Source organism: Danio rerio, chromosome 21, assembly GCF_049306965.1.
Source record: "Danio rerio strain Tuebingen ecotype United States chromosome 21, GRCz12tu, whole genome shotgun sequence".
NCBI classification, from domain to species: domain Eukaryota; kingdom Metazoa; phylum Chordata; class Actinopteri; order Cypriniformes; family Danionidae; genus Danio; species Danio rerio.
The window spans coordinates 20,798,526-20,820,405 of record NC_133196.1 but is presented as its reverse complement, the minus strand read 5'-3'; the positions used below and the strand labels follow the sequence as shown (position 1 = coordinate 20,820,405).

The window sequence follows — 21,880 nt, the reverse complement described above, 5'->3', positions numbered from 1 at the left end:
TGGCATTTTAGGGGTATTGACTTCATTAAATGTGACAACAGACATTCAAAGATTAATTCTAAAATTTTAATAAAAGCTTTCAGTGTAAATAATTATATGATATTTTTTTTTTTTTGTAGTCATATTTGAGGGGTCAGAATGAAAGCTGTGGCTAATCTAGTAGGTGCTGCTCGCAAATGACCATCATTGCTCAGCATCAGGTGCACAGCAGCAAAAAGTCTGACAGCGAACTATGACCTTTTTTTAATGACAAATGTCTAATAATACTGCTAATTTACGTTTTTATTTAATTCATGCATATGCAATGAATGTAAGCCTGCTAACTGATCAATTGACAGAATATGTAAACTTAGTTTGTATCTATATAATTCAAAAATAATAATTAAAAGACCGGGTACTGGTCCGAAGAAGGCTCTTGTTTTGAGGGCTACATCATGAGCTCAGATTTGGTTGACCAATCAGAGGAAAATGGGCATTTCAGCACCGCTGAAACGTATATCAAGCTAAAATCTCGTCGTTTTTTTTTTTTATTTGAGCAAATGAAAAAACGAAAAATAGCTGCTTTCATGAATGGAATGAATTTCATGAAATGGATGGAAGATACCCTGATTATGTCAGAACCCAAAGTCAATGTCCGATGTCCAACCTAAAATCCATCAAATATCAATGTCTATTAATGTTATAGTAGATTGATGTTGTGTGAACGTTACCACTATGACGTCTATCAGATGTTGAATTTTGTTTGCCATACCTGAGGAATAAATTGCAATATTTGAAGTCAGCAAGATGTTAGTTTAAGATGTTGGCTCGATGTTGGATTTTGATCACTTTTCAGCAACACTTAAAATCAACCAAATATCATCGTCATTTGAAGTCGTTATTGGACATCAAAATAACATTGTCCTTAGACGTTGGTTAAACATTGAATTTTAGTCACCTGATGTCACGACCTAAATCTACCCTAATTTTAATGTCTTATGAAATTGTGTGCCTGCTGGGTCAAGGTCTTGAAGTGATCAATGCTGAAGAGTAGCGTTCATGCTTTATTGACAACAATGCGTGTTGCTTCAAAGAGCAATATCTGCTAATACCAGTTCTGAAATCAGTCACTTTTTAATTGCCCAATATATGGTGCATATTAAAATAGCAAATGTTATTAAAGGAGCTGTTAGATATGCAGTCACAGTTAACATGATTGGTTGAATAAGAGTTAAATTGACAAGACTATTCAAATTAAAGTGATTTGATCTTGTTAAAAATAAATTCTGCTCTTGTTCCATTAAAATAACAATTAAAACGTTTGTCTTAAATTATTATTAATATTATTTTGAGTGCACAAATAACTGCACAAAATATACTGGGGTACTAGAACGGTAAGAGTACAGACACAGTTTGAAGCTAGTTATTGATAATGTGAAAACTTTCATGTATGTGACAGGATTGTTGATGAAAGACATGATTAAAAATATTAATGCTTCCCACATCCACAAAGAGTTGTTCATTACTGTAATATCTTTAGTGATAACAATCTCCAATCTTGATTTCCTTCTGTTGCTAAAATTGAATCAGAGATGGAAATAATATATTGGCTGGGCAAAGGTTTGAAATGACTGAATGCTTCCTTTTATGAACCGAGCTGAGATTTGTTAAAGGTCTTGTAATAAATAAGGAGATTAAAAGCTTAAAATGAGCTAATATCAGCAATTCATCACTGAAACTTTTTTTTTCCCCCTGAGGAACAAGAACATGACATGCATCACTGAACACTCATAATAATGTGAAAATATGCAATACATGTAAACAGTTACATTTCACTGAGGTACAGAGTAATAAAGCTTTTGTTCATTTCTAATTGTTTTGAATTAGTTTTACTTTAATATTTTAAACATTTTATTGTATATGAATGATGTTAAGTCCTGTTTTGGTGCTTACATTACACAATTCAATTTTAAAAAGCAATTTTATATGAATAGAAAGCATTTAAAAAGCAAATAAATGGTTAACTGTTATGTTTTAAGTTTAAAAAAAAATTTCTACTAATAATTTTTTTAAATTAATTAAAAAGAGATTTCCTTTGTTATTCACTATAAATGATCGCGTGAAAATGAAACAACATACTTATTACAAGTACTTATTAATATAAATAACGGAATATGTTATCGTTCATATTTGAATTATATTTTAAATGATTAAATTAACGAGACACATCTTGAGATGGACATTTAAAAAATGCATTATAATTTCATTTAAAATCATTATATCCAAAACCCCAACCTCATTTTTCTGGTTTTGCATTTTTCTTTAGCCCCTTGTCCTGATTTACCTTTAAAATGCATGAAATGAAGCTGATGTCTTCCACAATTTGAATAAAATTATCCCTGAGGTATTTACTTTACATTTGGCTACATTCGAGACCTTTATCAGTGTAATTAACCATGAGTTATGTCTGTCAGCCCGTGAAACATTTCTAGCATTCCTCCTGTTTGTTAACAAGAACTATACATTTATCGGCCACTTTGTTAGGTACACCTGTCCAACTGCTCGTTAACGCAAATTTCTAATCAGCCAATTACAAGGCAGTAACTTATTGCATTTAGGCACATAAACATGGTCAAGACTGCAGTTCATCAGAAAGGGGAAGAAAAGGGATTTAAGTGACTTTGAATGTGGCATGGTTTTTAGTGCCAGACGGGCTGGTCAGAGTATTTCAGCAACTGCTGATCTACTGGGACTTTCACGCACAACCATTTCTAGAGTTTACAGAGAATGATCAAAAAAAGAGAAAAAATCCAGCAAGCAGCAGTTGTGTGGGTGCAAATGCCTTGCTAATGCCCTTCACACTTTGGGCCCATCAGGTCAACCTACTCATGTATTGTTGCTGACCATGTTCATTCCTTTATGACGCACCATATCGTAAAGCGTGAATTATCTCAGACTGGTTTCTTGAACATGACTATGAGTTCACTTTCAAATGGTCTCTACAGTCACCAGATGTCAATCCAATAGAGCACCTTTGGGATGTGGTGGAACAGGAGATTCTCATCCGGGATGTGCAGCTGACAAATCTGCAACAACTGAGTGATGCTGTCATGTCAATATGGAGCAAAATCTCAGGAATATTTTTAGTACCTTGTTGAATCTATGCCCAGAAGGTTTACGGCAGTTCTGAAGGCTAAAGAAGTCCAACCAAGTACTAGTAAGGTGTACCTTATAAAGTGGTCGTGAGTGTATCTTCCTATATAGGTAAATTGCTATGTATTCAGGCAAAATAAATGATATAAAAGCAGACTGCTTTACCAACATTTGTCAGTTCAATGCTGTTTCTGAACGATGGGTCAATATCAACATCAATTAAAAAAATATTCTTTTGTTGAAACATTTCCAAATTTCTTTTTTGGATGTTTTGCTAACATATTGTATAGATAATGTGATTACGTTAAACATTGTGCCTGGTTGTATTAATCATTTCATTTTATTTCAGTTAATTTTAACACACATTTATTATACAAACTGTGGTCAGACTTTTTTCTTTTCATTTGCATTTAAAGGGACGTGCACAAAAACTGCTTGATTTTATTCACAGTCAAATAGAGGCAAAGTTGACAAGCTGCAATAATTGATTTGCAGGGTATTTTGAGCTGAAACCATACAGATACAGTGGGAGAAATAATGTCAGGTTTTTTTTTTCCTGGGAATAATATCTCTAAAGGAGCTGTTGACAAGGAATGCCAAATTTTAGTAAAATCCCAAACAATACAAATATAAAAAAAAGAAATGTTGAAAAATTTGTTGTGTGTAATTACAACGGAATGACACAAGAAGAAAGAACTGAACTCTTTATTTGTATTTTCTACTGGATTCAAGGTGATTGGCTGAACCATTCTACAGCTTGATTTTCTTTCTCTGAAAGCATCTGAGAGTTTCCTTGGCTGTGTTTTGGATCTTTGTCTTGCTGAAATGTCCACACTAGTTTCATCTTCATCATCCTGGTGATGTAGAGGTTGGTGTGAAGCAGTTAATATTCCTTTACAATAAGTAAGGGCAGAGGGTTGCAGAGGAACTAAGATTTCAGCTGCCTGGGCATTCACTGCCTTTCTACACCTTCCTTTCTTCTTGTGTTTAATACCCTTTCCCAGTATCATTTCATTGTATTACACATAACTTAATTTGTAAAATTATTAGTTTTGTTTTCCTTGCATATGTGGATTTCTTTGGCTGTTACCGTCATCCGGTGAAAAAATTAAAGTCCACAGCACTGGTACACTGTAAACGATTTCTTGTTAAATTAACAGTAAGTTACTGGCAACAATTATCCAGTAGCTGCTGTATTTCATAAAACAGTAACATTACTGTAATACTAATTACTTTAGTATTAGATTTACTGTAAAATGTAATACATCATTTTACTGTTTTCTTTTTATACTGTAACACCAATTACAGTAGTAATACACATACTGCAAAACTGAAAACAGTATTTTACTGTACATTTTTACCATGCAGAACTACGGTATTTTAACGTTACTTTCATTATTACTGTATAGTATTTTACAGTTATTAAATGTTATTTTATTGTATTTAACAGTGCTACTTTATAATGAGCAAAAAAAGTTCAAAAATTGCACAAATGTTATTTTAACGGTTCAAGAAATACAAGAAAAATAAAGAAACTGAAACTTTAACTTCACAATAAAAGTTTATTGTGTAAACCCTACTGAAACAGTAGCAATTATTCAATATAACACAGCAACAGAACACTAATGAAAAATTGATCAGTAAAACCAGTCAACAATTAATGCATTAAAAAGTATTACGATTTTAAAAACAGGTGAAAATACTGCTACAAGACACGAAATGATGAAGGCCAAATGACGTTGTGGAAAAGGGACAGTGAAAAAGGGCAGGAGCACTTCTGGTGATCCTGCAAAAACGACAAGCAAAATCAATCACTGGAGTAAAAACTAATCATGCCTCAAATTATTTCATTCATTCAGAAACCAAACACCGCACTGCTGTTTTATATATATAAAACACTGTTTTTTATCGTTTTTGTTGGCAAAATACAGATTGTTATCTATTTACAATTACACTAACGTTAATGGGGAAAAGATCAGTCAAGTCAACACTAGTCAAGTGTCCACACAGGTGTGTAAAAAATAAAGTCTCATCTTAACTTAATGTCTGACTCTGTATAGCTTGAATATCTGATTCCATGACCACACTAGCGCTTCCATGAATTTAAGAGGGGTGAACACAGTTAATTCTGACCTTAAGAGGCTACATATTAAAAATAAATAAATAAATAAAATAATCTAATTTAACGTGACTAATGTTAATCAAGTACTTTTAGGCTTTTAACATGTGAAAATCTACTTCGAACTTACAGACAAGATTACATTAGAGAACATGAAAGCCGTGGGTGATTTAAAAAAAAAAATAATGCTAATGATAAGTTACTGACATTTGGTTCGCATTAAACAAAGTAATCACTAAGCATTCATTTTTGGCAAAATCTGCCGAAAGGCACAGCAACCCGATCAAATGTGTTAAAGTTGAGCAAAGAAATGAAGAGTAGTCAAGCAGTCTACTTCATGAAATGTTTGTGATAATATTTTGCGGTCAATTAGTATTACTGTATTTCAATATGCAGTGATGGCATGTCAGTGAGACAAATAAATATTATTACACCTCTCCAGTGACATTTCCTCAAATTAAATCATCATAACGTTACTGTGCACAGCATCAGTAAAACGTTAAGAATAATTTAAATACCAAATTTTAAAACAGTCACTGCTAATTACAAACTAAAATTAAAGATAGGCTTACAGAAATCCTGAATGCATGATAATATGAAGATTTATTACTCACTGATGTCGAAGCACTGCCAGGTTGTCAGAGATGTAGACAGGACAGAATATGTGCCATCAAATGAGCTCTTGTGCAGTCTTTGTTGGACATCAAGGTAGTATGTTCACCCACACTGTAAAAAAAAAAAAATCTGTTATTTTACATGTTTTTTTCCCCAGAAGCTAGGGTAATAGAGTCATTTAGTTAAGTGGTTTAAAATAATTTTATTTATTAAATACTTGCTTACCCATATATAGTAAATGTAGATGTAAAAGTAACCAAAATAAATAATTCATTAAAATGTGTGGGATACTAAGCATGTTTGGTCTACAGAGAGAAGTAAACATTTACTTTAAGCATTGATCCTAATGAATTTATTTCTGAACTACATCCAACCTCGCCTCGGAAACAGCATTTTTGAGCATTTAGATCAGGGGTGCTCAACCCTGTTCCTGGAGATCTACCTTTCCGCAGAGCTTACCTGCAACCTTGGTCAAGAACACCTGTCTTTATTTACCAAGTGCTCCTTCAGATACTATTTAGTTTGTTTAGTTGCGTTTGATCAGGGTTGGAGCTAAACTCTGCAGAAAGGTCGATCTCCAGGAACAGGGTTGAGCACCAATGTTTAAGACAATAAAAAATAAGACATCTAGATGATATTTTATATTCAATCATTTGTGAAATTTAAATGACTTATATTCAGTATACATAACATAAAATTAGAATAAGAATAAAAAAAAATAATAGTCTATGCCAAATAAAATACTTCAGATCTAAATAAAGCAGGTGTTTTTACCTAAAGGTTCCTTTCCTCCAGTTAGTTTAGTTGCAGATCCCTCCACATCTGTGCTTTATTTGGTTCTTGACTTAAGAGTAACTGGTGTCACATTCCAGGTCCATCACAATCTGAGCTAGAAAGACAATATGGCAAAAGACAAGACACATTTAAATAAGTCTCAGAATAAAATATTTAAAAGGATAGTTTACTTTTCTGCCACCATTACTCCATGTGTTTTAAATCCATTTAAATTTCTGTTGAACACTGAAGCAGATATTTAAGAATGTTAGAAACCAGAAACTATGGACATCCATATTTGAACCAAATTTCTTTAAAAAAAAAATATGAGTTTGTGTTCAATGGAACAAAAAAATAATCTAACTATTTTGAAACAAGTGGAGGATGCCAAAGATGCCATTATTTTCATTTTTGGGTGAACTGTCCCTTCAATTCAAGTGTCACGCATTACTCATAAAAACTGATGTATCGCTTGAGGAAAACTAAATCAAGTACCTCCTGTGAGCAAGCAGAATCATTATGCCATTGTATTCAGCCAACTGACCCAGCCGAGGCTCGAACCAGCAACCTTCTTGCTGTGAGGTGACAGCACTACCTACTGTGCCACTGCGTCGCTTCTGGAAGAAGCAAAAGAGGTTGTACATGAAACTCCTCACAACAAATCTGTGAACAACTTGACATTTCAAAATCTAATAAAAATGAGGAAGACATCAACATTACCTTGAATAATCAAGTGAGGAGAGATTGGTAGCATCAGTTTTTCAGCATCAATTGCTGTAGTTGCAAAAAAGATAAATATAATAAGAGTAAAATAAGACTTAACATTTAATAATCTAAATCTATGGTACAACCATACAAATCTGTATGGGGTTCAAATAAATTTGTATACAAATCATTCCCTACACCTGAACGCCAAAAATAAAATGTACAATTAATGACACAATAACGTTATACAATAAGCTCATTAACCAGTGAGAAATAGACAATTAATATGAATTATGTTAATATTAACGTTAGCTTAAAAGACATCAACTGAATTTTATTATCAGCTCAATTTAATAAAACAGTTTAGACTTGTTTCATTGTGAGTTTAGTGTGAATAACTAACTTACAGTTTACAAATCTAACGTTAACCATAATGATAACTTGGTCATAATGACCACATGAAGACCAGAGCTTACCTTAACGTTAAACGTTTAACTTTTCATGGTGACTTTGCCTTCATCTCAGTGTTGTGCTGAAATAGAGAATTCATTAATGCAGTTAACCCCAAGTAAAAGTTACGTTTTTTTCAGGTAACTTAACGTTACTATGGTCAAAAACTCACCCAAGATAAACTCACTGTAATTACCTTATCTAATACCTCGCAAACACTAACGTACAAACACGGTCTGGCGTCGAATAACGTGACATAAGTTCCTAACTTACAGTACAACTAAAGTAACTTGGTTAATTATTTTAAATTACACAAACACTACACGGAAATATACACAAAACAATCCTTTAACGAACAGAATTTGACTTTTAAACACTTACCGAGGATGAATTCACTGGAAGAAAAGGCGACAGGTGGATTTCTAATTAGAAGAGCCGTTGCTTGCCTGGTGAAGGTCGAATCGAGTCGCCTCGGCTTTATGAATCGGCTCCTTAGAACAGTAAAGAGTCGAGTCCGCCTAAAACCGATTCCTTTTTGTATATTATTGTAAGACACAACAATGAATCATTACTATTTCGTTATACTGCTCGGCCACACACATGTATACACATATTGCTAAATGTGCTTGTGAACACGTGTGATAAAATAATTCCCGAGCAAACGGTTCAATCCGATTCGGTGTCGTTTGTGTGCTGAACCGAACCAGTGCAAACGTGGTATTGATAAAATAGTAATATTGTTTTTTTCTTCTCACTTTACCAGCGAAAATATTACATATATCTGACTTTAACAATAAGAATAAGGTTCGCTTGAAGTGTTTTGATAATTAATATTTTTTTCTCCCAGGGTTCATTTCACACCAACAAGCAAATAGTAATGGCGGATGAGAAAAGCCAGATCATATCATAAATATTGCGTTTAATATGTCACCAAATGAAGTTTTAACAGTTTTTCATGCGAGAATGTAGTTCTTCCAAACTCAAATCTGTGGTTTGTTTTTAGATATCATGTCTAATTTTAAGTGTGCTTTGCCGATAGGGGAGATTCTGACCTCCAGGTGTTGACGGCGCTCCATCACTCATGTATCCGGCAAACCTCATGCTTTAATCGGCCTAGACATTATTGAGACATGCCTTGTCTTCGATGACTAGATAATAAATGTGTTATGAAATAAAGTTTTAACCGTTTTTCATGCGAGAATGTAGTTGTTTTAAACTCAATTCTGTGGTTTATTTATTAAGATAGTGCGTATTTTAAAATGTTGTTTTGAAAATGCGGAGATATGTGACCTCTACGGTGGCCAATATGGGCGCCCAATATTCTTGAATCCGTCTAAAGCAGGTTGGTCACTCTGACATTTAAGCTGACTTTGAAATCATTTTGTTTGTTTAACAGTCTTTGGTTACGTGAATCAATTTATTTTTGTTCCAATTTACGTTTTGGTTTAGCACAAAGTTATGTTTATTAAATATTATTTAATATTTCCATGTTGCCTTATAAAGTGCACCCAAAAATGGAAAACCAGGGGACAGTTTAATGCACTGAACAGTCTGAAGAAACTGGTTAGGTTATTTACTTCACAAAATAATTTGTCTAAAAATAAATAAACATAATAATCATAATATATAGTGTGTGAGTTGTTCTTGGTCATTTGCAGTACTGTATTTAGATGCACAGTAACGGATTTTTCCCCAAAATTCATTATAAAATCTACAGTAACATACTGTTAACCATGTTTACAGTATAGAAAAGTTGAAAATACATTATTATACTGTGAAAACAACAATATATACAGTAACACACTGTGCACAGCTTATACAGTAAAAAACTGTTGAGAAATGCAGTATAATACTGTGAAAACAACAGAAATCGTTTACAGTGTAGACTTTACGTTTTCTGAGAAAAATGGTGACGTGTTCAATACTTATTTCCCCCATAGTATATTATGGGTATCTCACATATCTATTTTACTTCTGCAAAGTGGGAATACTATGAAAAATTACATTTTTACAAGTTATACTGAAAAACAATATTAGTAAATATAACGTCAGCTTAACTGGGTTAGTTTATTTGTAGTCTATATTGTATACATAATCAACACATCTACATAATAAACAATCTTATTTTGATGGAAGAAATAAATGTTTTCTGCTGCTGATCTGTAGAAGTTTCAGCACAAATAAAAGGTCTTGCTATGATTAAACAGGCTGCAGGCAGGTTCTGGTGCTTTAGTGTCTGGAAAATCATTTTACAGGTCTAGAAATGAGCTGCATTAAAGCATCTGCTGGTGTGATTCACTGGCATGACAGATTGCAGTCTGGGTTAAGGACCACAGCAGAGGTTTCTCAAAGAGCATGGCCAATCCTTATGATTAAGAAGGATCATTTTAATGATGAAACAAGATTTGAGACACTCTAATGATGAGCCGACACATACTCTAGGGTCCAAATTAAGAATGCATGATGAAAAACATAATTGCAAATAAAGTTGAAAGATTTTGGTAAAAACATATAATAAAGATAGTTTACTATGGACAAGATGATTTGGTGAGTCACACAAGAAAATGCAACACATCGAACATGTTCTTCCTTCAATTAAAAAACAAGGTGATTAATTTGATTGAAATGGTAATTTCTAAATTATTCTGGGAAATATGACCATCATTATAACTAATTGCAAGCTCAAGCACTGCTATCGTTAAAACAAATATTAAGTAATTCAAAGAGTGAAACAGTTTTATTATGTTTAGGTAAAATGTATTCATACTATGAAAACGTATTAGTAATATGAATCACAAAAATAGCAATAACTATTTTCAATTATTTTATTTTAATTATTAATAATATATAAAGATTTTTTGATAGACAATTTGTAATTATAAAATATTATTATTATAATTATAATTATTATGATAAACATTATTAACATTAATAAAACATATCAAAATTTTTAATTATTCATCAATTTATTATGCTATATATAGAATAATAAAGTAATGTTCACTAAACATTAATAATGATATAATTATATTTAAATTTATTATTATTATTATTATTATTATTATTATTATTATTGTTGTTGTTGTTGTTGTTATTATTATTCTTAAAATAATTTAAATGATCATTTTGGCAACATATTTTGTCAACAACAACAACAACAACAACAACAATAATAATAATAATAATAATAATACCAAAAACAACAAATTATATTCCCAAAATATGAATGATTAAACTATTAAAATTATTATGCTATTTGAAGAATAATAAAGTATTGTTCACAAAATAATAATTATACACTAATGTTATTATAATAATAATATTTATAATAATAATTATAATAAAAATAAAATTGATAATTATTATTATTAAATAATTTGAATAATAATTTTGGCAAAATGTTATTATTATTATTATTATTATTATTATTATTATTAATAATAATAATAATAATAATAGCAAAAAATATATTACCAAAATATGAAATATTAATTTTTTTAAATGATTATGCTATATATAGAATATTAAAGTATTGTTCACTAAATAATCATAATCATATAATTATAATTTAGATGTATGATTATTATTATTATTATTATTATTATTATTAGTAGTAGTAGTAGTAGTAGTAGTAGTAGTAGTAGTAGTAGTAATAGTAGTAGTATTAAATAATTTGATAAATAATTTTAGCAATATAGTTTTTTGTCAACAACAACAATAACAATAATACCAATTTATATTACCAAAATTTGAATCACTAAATTGATAAAATTATTATGCTATAAGTAGAACAATAAAGTAATGTTCACTATATTATAGTATTAATTATCTAATAATAAAACCCTCACAGTATATTAAAATCCCAAACTATAAATAGCAAATGCTAAACCTGAGCCTTGTCTAACTTAATTAACTAGTAATCCACAGTGTGAACTTTGAAAACCGTGTGGATTTTTTTGTTTAGCCATGAGAATATGTGACCTTCACAGTCCCCTCACAAACAATACGCCCATAATGAATAATTACACCATCACACCATAAACAAAACTAGACGTTACGCTTTAATATTAATAAACCAAAAAAAAACAACAACAACTAAGAACTCATTTTGATTCATCCATAAAAATGCGAGTTTCAGAGAGAGGCATGATGAGCAACATCCAGCCTAATTATAGCTCACAAAGCCTGCCTCTATAGCAGTTCTGAAATGGGTCATTAAAATGTGCAGGACTGAAGCCAAGAATAAGAAAAGCATGAAAAGGATTGAGAGTAACACAAATGACCAACCTCGCTGTTGGGCTGTTTGGCACTGGGCGTAACAGCGTTGGCTTCACTCAGGACAGAGAAGGTGCGCTCCCTCACGTTAGAAAGAGACACTGGCTCTTTACACACGGAGCCGTAGCCATTTTGAAGCGGGCCTTCAGGGAGCAGCGAGGCGGAGGGACAGGAATCTGAGCTGGGCTCTTTCATCAGTGGCTTCTCTGGGATGCTGAAAAGGTGCGTGGTGAGAAAAATGCCCCAGGTCAGAGATGAAAAGAAATAGATGACTTGGTACTCAGAGCCCAGAATGGAGCCAAGAGCGGAGTGACCCCAGTCCATGGCTCCAATCAGGTAACCACACGCTCCACCCAGACCTGCAGAGAAACACAGAGGACTGCTTTCAAAAATGTATCCCACTCATTCATTACATTATACCTCTATGATACCTGTAGGTCTGCCTAAAAATGTATTGCGAGCTTGATGTTTCAGCTGAAAGAGTTCTTACTACCAGGCATTCTGCTCACATTATTCCTCAACTGCACGATCTTCACTGTAAATTTTGATGTAATACAAATTTAAGTAATACTACAAGCGTTTAAGCCTTTAAATGGTCTTGCATATCTTTCTGACATACTTACAAATTCCTCCTCAAGAAATCAAAAGTCTAGGCTCTGTCTCTCCCTCAGTTGCAGTCATTTACATCACTCAGAATCAAGGGTTTGGTGGAAAATGTTTTCTATGGTATGGTCGATGGATGATTTTGACTGCATTTGGTGTTTTAGCCCCTCTCTTTTCTTCACTTTGAAGACACACACATCTATAGACAGGCGTGGATGATCATTTTAATGCTTTGATTTAATAATGTGAAATAAACATGAAATTTAAAAGGCACCTGTTTTACCCCTTTTTCAAGATGTAAGAGAAGTCTTGAATCTTCAAAATGTGTCTGTAAAGTTTCAGCTCACAACACCCATCAGATTACTTATTATACCTTTTAGAATTAGGGATTTTCTGCTTTGAACACTATGTAGCTGTTTTTATTGCCTGTGCTTTAACCTCTTTAGGCCCTAGGTGTTTTTTTACATGTATTTTTTATTTATATTTGCTATTTGGGCTTACTGGAACCTAATTAGAAAAAAAAACCTAAGTATGACCTTTTGATATGATGTACTGAAAAATGATGTCCATATATTTGAACTTGTGGTCCGAATTTACATAAATAACACTTTCTTGACTGTTTTAGAGAGTAAAAACTATTTTTTTCCCATTTTGGACAGTTAAAAATATTGTTTAGGACATTTCATATGGCACTGTATGTCTGTAACACTATAAAACATTCAAATATTTTAAATAGCCACTAAGCTAAAATGTGCTGTCCACGTGTGTGGTCACTAAGCCCTAGGAGGTTAATGCTAGATCTCCCTGCCCATTGTATCCACATTCCACTGTCAGGCTTGATGCCCAATTTTGATTTGTTGCCTATGTCCTTTACCATTCAAAGGAATTTGTGAGTGCAAGAGAGAGCTCAGGTTTGGTGAGAGCGAATTGTGGGGACTGACCACTTTACTCTTCTACATGCTCTTCCTTCTACACCATTAAACCACAGAGAAATAACACATTTTTGAATGTCTAATCATGTCAAAAATGGAATGGCTCAATAAATCCGATCTGCCTGTTTACATGATAGTCGCATCGTTAAATTTCCGATTAATTTCCACATGAAGGAGGCCTGAAACTGATCTCTGAATATCTGAATGGATGCGTTTTGTGTGTGTGTGTGTGTGTGTGTGTGTGTGTGTGTGTGTGTGTGTGTGTGTGTGTGTGTGTGTGTGTGTGTGTGTGTGTTTGTGTGTTTACACTGTCATAGAACAGATCCAATCTATGTCACATATGAGCAAAAAAAATCAGAATTGGGATGCATTTAACTTGCAGTGTAAACAGTAAGAACTTTCCCTACTACTACAGTAAAAAACATGCTGGCTGTTGAATATGTGACTGTCAATCAATTTAATGGGATGGGGAAATCGAACTCATCATGTTGCATTGGGCCTCAAAATGAGAGGGATTTGGATTCTATTTTAACATCAGGAAATTAAAAAAAAAAAAAGCGACTTATTGTGTTTCTATCACTCCAATATGTCTGTGGACACATTATACCTACACACAGTTCCGTCCAAACAGCTTCCAAAAGATGATTTTCATCATAGATGCCCTTTAAATACTGTCTGAACATTAATGAAGACAACAGAAAATGGTGAGAAGCTGCTTTTGATTGATGCAACACTTCAAAAGCTGACAGTTTTAGACAGCAACATATTATGTAATTAGGATGAGAGTAGGTGGTCTTTTGAAGCTTTCTACCACATAAAAGCAAATCAGGTGATTGCGTTTGGATTATTTCAGCAAAGTGTTTGAAATATGACAAACTTGAAATGCTTCATACGCGCTGTCTTGCCACTTGAAACTGGATTAACAAACATGCATCCTAACACCAGGTAAAACAGAGCCTAAAGGTAAAGAAACATGAGGCAAGTTTTATTTTTGGGTTAACTTTATAACAAAAGAAAGGGAACAAAGTTGAAATATAATAAAAACAGAAATAATGCAAAAATAGGTACAAAATTAGAATTGAAACATGATACAGTCTTATATTGACCAAAATCGTACAGTTTTCTTGCTTGCGTTATTCACTTTGGCTGCAGTTTATTCCATACATTTTTTAAAAATTACTTTTTAGTGTGGTAAAATCTAATAAATTTACTCTCAAAAGTTTTGACTTGTAATGTTAAGTGTCAAGGATAACTAGAAATTAATATTTACACATTTACTTTATGAAATATATGAAATGAGTGAATATATAAATATTCATTTACTCGTAATATTTAAATATTTTTTTAATTGTTGCAACTTAGTAATATTAAATAAATTTTAATATTTGATATGTCTAATGGATGTGTAGTTCACAGAATGCTTTGCATGTGACTGAATTAAGAGTAGGATATTATAAAAATAAAAGCAATCTTAGGTGTTTCAATTTGAGAGAAAGACTTGTTAGAGTTTAATCATCATTAGTTTTGAGTGTTTTTAGTTTTGCAGTTAGCACCTTTCAGAAGAGTAACATTCATGATTTGGATCATGACATTTTTTCAACAATGTTTGATGCTTCACTCAAAGAGCCATAGCTATGCTAACGCAAATTTTGAGATCAGTAAGGATTTTTAAAGTAAATTTGCTCTCGAGTTCAATTTGTTTAAACTAAACTGAAATAACTAATTGAAAGTCAGTGTAAATGTGTGTTTAATTAAACAAGTTATGCCAGATGTACTAATTTGTAACTAATAAGATTTATTTTTTAAAAAGCAGTGTTCCTTTTGCTAAAACAGGAACTTAATTAATTTGAATAAATATAGAATCAAAATGAAAGATAATCAATAAACTTTTACTTGGGTAATTTAGGAGTGTTAGATTAAACATAAAACTTTACAAGTTATTGACAAGTTAATTGTATCTGATATAAGAATGCAAAATTTACTTAAAATTTGTTAGTGCAAATTGTTACGAGAATTTTTTTTAAGTAAATCTTAAAGTTATTTATTTTCAGTTTACTTATAATGTCCAGTAAGTAGAGTTGCCAAAAAATGATCAACTGTACATAGATCCAGCCATTTTTTATTTTTTTTTATAACAATGGACAGAATCCTTTTTTGGCTGATGGATAAAGAGAGTGATGAATTGTCCAGCAGGAGAAAGAGAAATGCCTCAGTTTGGATCAGAGTTTTCATTGATCTGATAGTTAGTCTCGTACCTTGGACCAGGATAATGAAATTTGGGGAAATTCCCGACCGTATGCATATTGTGCAGAGTTGTTACATAAATGGCAAAAAGGATCTACATAGGACACCTATTGAGCAATGTTGCTGGGCAATATTGGAGAGAGATGTTGCTTGGCTACTTTGCTACTGAGATTAGGATATGGTTGCTTTAATTAGTTGCCCTGTGTCTTTCACTCGGTTGCCCGTTGGTAACATCACTGCCCAGCAACAAGCCCAAGTTGCCCAGCAACATTGCTCTAAATGTTACCCTGTGTACCCATCACCTTCAGAGTGTTTTATGGAAGGTATGCTAATTCATTAGCTCTTGTTGCAGCATTTAACACACTGACCTTTTGAAATGGAATAATGTGAAGTGAGACTAATGTCTAAACATACAAGCCAATACATTTATTTTGCATATATACTAAAAAAAATTTGAAATCAGTTAAAATGTTGGAGCAAATGATGTTTGATAGTAAGCTTGAGAAAATATAAAGATATACAGCCACATATTAAATTATGATATTTTGAAGTAAAAAAGCTGAAATACTATTGCAAGTAATGCAAGTAATTTGGTTTTGTTTTATTTGCAAAAAAAAAAAAAAATGTGTAGTGAAATTTCTTTCAATGTTAAACCTTACATAAGTTAACATGTCTAGCATTTACTTTCCCACATTCACTCACACTACAAAATAATTTGAAGTGATTTTCAGCTCAAGCTGTTGAATGAACAGGAAATCTGACTGTGCCGCCAAAATTACCATTTGCACGTCTTGCAAGTGTGAAATAAGCAAAAGTGTTTTTCTAGAGGGGCTGCTGATTGCACCTGTGGGTGACTGAGCTGACAAAACAAGGCTTTTACTGAACTTGAAACTCGTCTTAGAATACAACGCATTGCTCTTTTTTGTGTACATTTGAAATGTTTCCGATACACAGCTCTGAACATTTTAAAGATATTTTTCAAAACATTTTAAAATGTATTTTAATACGATGATGGCAAAAGGCAGAATTTTTAAGCCAGCATTATTGAAGTCAATTCTTTTATAGCTGATATGCTGATTTGATGCACATGGTTTCATCTTATGTTGACAACAGCTATTAATAAAAATCTAATATTCTTACATGTTTTTTGACAAATAAAATTCAAAGCATTTATCGCTATAGAAATTTTAATTTCTATTTTTGTACAAGTTTAATAGCTATTTACACTATTACATAACAAACTTAGATACAATTTTCATAATTTATCTTATTTCCTCGTTCTAGGGTGTACTCAAACTATGCTATCCGAATCATGCCAGTGCTCCGAATCAGGCTCTGGCGCAATTCAGTTGGCCAGCCCTGGCCCGGTTGGAAGAGGTGTGCCAGAGCACAGTTTGTTTGGCCTTTGGCGCGGTATACGCTTGTAGTGTGAGTGCAAAGGGCGCCTGAGCCCAAAACTGAAGATGCGACGTCACTTATAAGAGACTGTTTCATATAGATTTATTCATTCTGTCTTTTCAATGGACGCGAACTGTCGTAGGTTATTAAAGATGCAAACTTCTTGCTGCAACTTCAGCAAACCTCCTAATATGTACAGCACAAGAACTTTTGTGATCATTTATAAGCATCAAGTGTGGTGGATCTATTCAGCAATATATTTGACTGAGTGTCTCCCAAACAACTGAAACAATATAACTAAATAAATTTCCACTGTGCTAAGCGAGAGTGCTTCTCTTCCTATAAAGCAGAACAGTCATATCACCAACAATGATGTAAGCGTGCTACGGTTTGGAAGGCAAACAGGCGGGGGGATGATAAATCGTGCTTCGGTATGGTTAAGGACAACTCTACCAAATGTGAGCTTGCCCTAAAGCTACCTCTCTGGCATGCTGGATTCTACAAAATCGATACGTGTTGGGACAACTTGAAGAAATTAAGTTAACTTATTAGTTTGTACCAATTTAAGACGATTGAACACAAAACAATTAAGTTTTGTGTAAGAAAACCCATTAAAACTTTTGTTTCAGCTCGTTTTAAATAAGAAGTTTGAAAAACAACAGTAATTTTTGACTGTATACAACGCAAAAAGTGAAAACTAAAACAAATTACTTTGACTTGTAAAAATAACTGAATTTAGTTTGACACTTATTTTATCACAGTTTTTAGTAATATATTAAGTTAGTTATTTTAGGTGTAATATGTTTTAGTCACTTATTTATGGCAAGTATTGTTCACTATAGTGAGTAATATTTGTCTTGCCACAAAACATGAAAGTATTATTGTTATTATATAAACATGGGAAGGAAATTATTTGTACTGTAATAAAAGTATTTTTACTATTATTATTAAATTAAAAATATTGTAATGAATGATTTGTACTGTACTGTACTGTATGTAGTGTTCCATTCTTGCTATCTTAAATAAATTACTAAAACTTTTCTTCATTCATTTTCTTTTCGGCTTAGTCCCTTTAATAATAAGGGGTCGCCAAAGCGGAATGATCCGCCAACTTATTCAGCTCGTTTTACAAAGTAATTTGTTTAAGTTTTCACTTTTTACAGTGTATATAAGCAAAAGTATTTTTTTATTCAATGGTTTGATGACATCTTTTACATTTGAAATAAGAAATATGGACATTTTCCAGAAGAAAATGATGATTGGTCAGAATAAAAAAAAAGTTCAAATAATTAAATTCTGCATTTAAATAACATTATATTGACTAAATACAAAATGTACATTTGCTGCTTTTATGTTACAGGTCCTACTTTGACCCTGTTTGTCAAATACATAAAATAACAACAACAACAACAAAAAACATACAACAAAAGCACACATTCACACACATGTTGGTTTTGGTGGTTTATGAGGATTATTCATAGTAATGTATTTTATATTGTAAAAACTGCTTATTATATGGCCCTAACCCTAAAACTAACCCACCCAGAAAACATGCGACAAAACTTGAACATCAAAAGACACCGTTATGTAAGACTTTGAAATATTTTGAATGAGAAGGACCTTATAAACCACCATAACTAAGTCATACTCCATGTCATTTTACTGTCCCTATAAACCACCAAAACCAGTAAAAACACACACAGACACACAGAAAACACAAAGTTATGCTCAATTGCACATATGCAAAACACACACACAGACACACACACACGCACGCACGCAGCCCTGAGCCACAGGAGTGATCCAGTCATGTGCCTCTGAAGCTCTCAGCTCAACCCATGATCTCAGCACATGACTGGGCCTGTTTGGATTAGGATGCCCCGAGTGCACACAGAGCCCTTGGTGCCAAGAGCAGTGGTTTAAAACCAGACCTGCAACCACCAGCCAAGATTTACAACAGCCAACAAACTAACCCTTCCTCATGTTGTTCTAACAAACCCTGCATCATTTTTGAGGGTGCAGTTTTTGTGTGATGGTCAAATAAAAACTAATCAAATATCATAACTTGGCTTCTTTCATCAAAGAGGATCTTCACTTAGAAATGAATCTCTTTGTTTACTCACCTTGGTGTTGTTTTTTAAACCACACAAAGTCCTGCTTACTTGAGTTATGTATTCCAACTGATCTGAGGGTGTTTGATAGGCTTTGATGAAAAACAAACCTAAATTTGATATATAATTTAACAAAGAATCCTGACCTTCAATGTTTCAGCCATTGTTTCAAACTATTACTTCTGCAGTTCACGCAAACCAAACCAGAATCAAGCAAAATTAAAAGACATCACAATAAACCAAAATGTGGCACAAACTTTTATCCATATCCTTTCATAAGTGAACTAAATATAACCTGTTGCTTTCACCTGACGACTGAAGTCCTGGGGTCTTATAAAAGAATATGCAAGATAGCTATTAAACTGAACATATAACAGAAAGTTGAAAGAACAATTTATGCACAAAGACAACGATAAAATCTTGCGATTGGTTGTACGATTAGTCTGAGAAAAAAAAAATTGTTTTACAGTTATCACGCATTATTATGCGTTCATTATTTTGAAAACACTGCTAATTTAGAAAATCAAATAAGCTAAAAAAGTTTGACATTTAAACATAAGTAATAGTTTTACATTAAAAATACATGACAGAACCATGAATAAATTAAACAAAAACAAGAATAAATAAAAAATAGTGTTTGTCTAATGTAAATCTAAGCATCATATTATGAAGCTGAACAGTCATTTCCACATCACTTCCAATATATGTGCAGGAAAAAAGTAACAAACTTGCGCAGACAAATGACTCGACATGTAAAGCCTTATGAGGCCCTTATTAGTTAATAGCCCCAGCCATAGTTAATCCAGTGTGTGTGGGTATTAGCCCTAAAACTAGCGCACATTTGGCACTTTGTTTATTTTGCAGCAGTTTTCGTGCAGAAACGCAGTGTTGAGAAGCCTTTACAATTAATTAACCATGTCAAATTAAAGTGCGATTAATAGTGAAATCACTTAATCGTTGCATCCCTACTAACGATGTGTGAAAAGTCTCACTTGCCACGCTTTTTACGCGTGGTATATAGTTATTGACCTTATTCTAAAATGCGGAAGTGTGCTCGTTTTCGCGATTGTTTTAGAACTTCTGATTCAGTCGCCTATGGGAGAAATGACTAGGAATAATAAACAGCAGATAACGGTAAAACTACTTGCTCTACAAACAAATGTTTGCATTACTATACAGACAAAGTAGAATAACATAATAAGAAAATATCAGTTTGCAACATCAAGCAGCATAACAAACAGTTTCTAACATCTAAATATCAAATATCAATGAGACAGGAAGTCTCGAGCCATATATATATATATATATATATATATATATATATATATATATATATATATATATATATATATATATATATATATATATATATATATATATATATATTTACATTTACATTTAGTCATTTAGCAGACGCTTTTATCCAAAGTGACTTACAAATGAGGACAAGGAAGCAATTTACACAACTAAGAGCAACAATGAATAAGTGCTATAGGCAAGTTTCAGGTCTGTAAAGTCTAAGAAGGGAAGTATTAGTAGTATTAGTATTTTTTTATTTTTTTATTTATTTATTTATTTATTTATTTTTTGGGTACAGTTAGTGTGATATTCAGAGGCAATCGCAGATTAGGAAGTGAAGTTGAGACTAAATAGTTGAGTTTTTAGTCGTTTCTTGAAAGTAGCGAGTGACTCTGCTGTTCTGATGCAGTTAGGGAGTTCATTCCACCAACTGGGCAGATTGAGCGTGAGCGTTCGCGAAAGTGATTTCTTCCCTCTTTGGGATAGAACCTTGAGGCGACGTTCATTCACAGAGCGCAAGTTTCTGGAGGGCACATAGATCTGCAGAAGTGAGAGCAGATAAGAAGGAGCAAGGCCAGAAGTCACTTTGTAGGCAAACATCAGAGCTTTGAATTTGATGCGAGCAGCAACTGGCAGCCAGTGCAAACGGACTAGCAGCGGAGTGACATGTGCTCGTTTAGGTTCATTGAAGACCACTCGTGCTGCTGCGTTCTGGAGCAGTTGAAGAGGCTTGATAGAGTTAGCTGGAAGCCCAGTTAGTAGAGAGTTGCAGTAATCCAGTTTGGAGAGAACAAGAGCTTGAACAAGGAGTTGAGCTGCATGATCAGATAAGAAGGGTCGGATCTTTCTGATGTTATAGAGTGTGAATCTGCACGATCGAGCAGTTCTAGAAATGTGGTCAGAGAAGTTTAGTTGGTCATCAATCGTTACTCCAAGGCTTTTCACCATTTTGGATGCAGTAATGGTTGCCCCATCCATCTGGATATATATATATATATATATATATATATATATATATATATATATATATATATATATATATATATATATATATATATATATATATATATATATATATATATATATATATATATATATATATAAATGATGTCTGCAAAATTGTTGCAAACAATTTAGATGTTGAATTTAAACAAACAAATTTAATATGTGTGATGTCTAACTTAATTTGTTTGTTTAAATTCAGCCCAAATGAATTGTTTACA

The 21,880-nt window shown here is 32.7% G+C and overlaps 1 protein-coding gene and 1 long non-coding RNA gene across 2 annotated transcripts in view; both read right to left on the bottom strand.

The window, feature by feature from the left end:
* Positions 1-21,880, bottom strand: part of slc45a2 (solute carrier family 45 member 2) — a 38,479-nt gene that overhangs the window by 8,262 nt on the left and 8,337 nt on the right. The window contains 1 exon segment of the mRNA NM_001110377.1: positions 12,083-12,429. Within this exon segment, the coding sequence (NP_001103847.1) occupies positions 12,083-12,429 (347 nt within the window).
* Positions 116-8,640, bottom strand: LOC137488797 (uncharacterized). The gene is made up of 7 exons (XR_011008026.2): positions 8,177-8,640; positions 7,822-7,877; positions 7,361-7,414; positions 7,136-7,257; positions 6,641-6,755; positions 5,866-5,977; positions 116-4,918 (listed from the first exon to the last, which is right to left on the bottom strand). It is a non-coding gene; the product is annotated as an uncharacterized lncRNA (long non-coding RNA).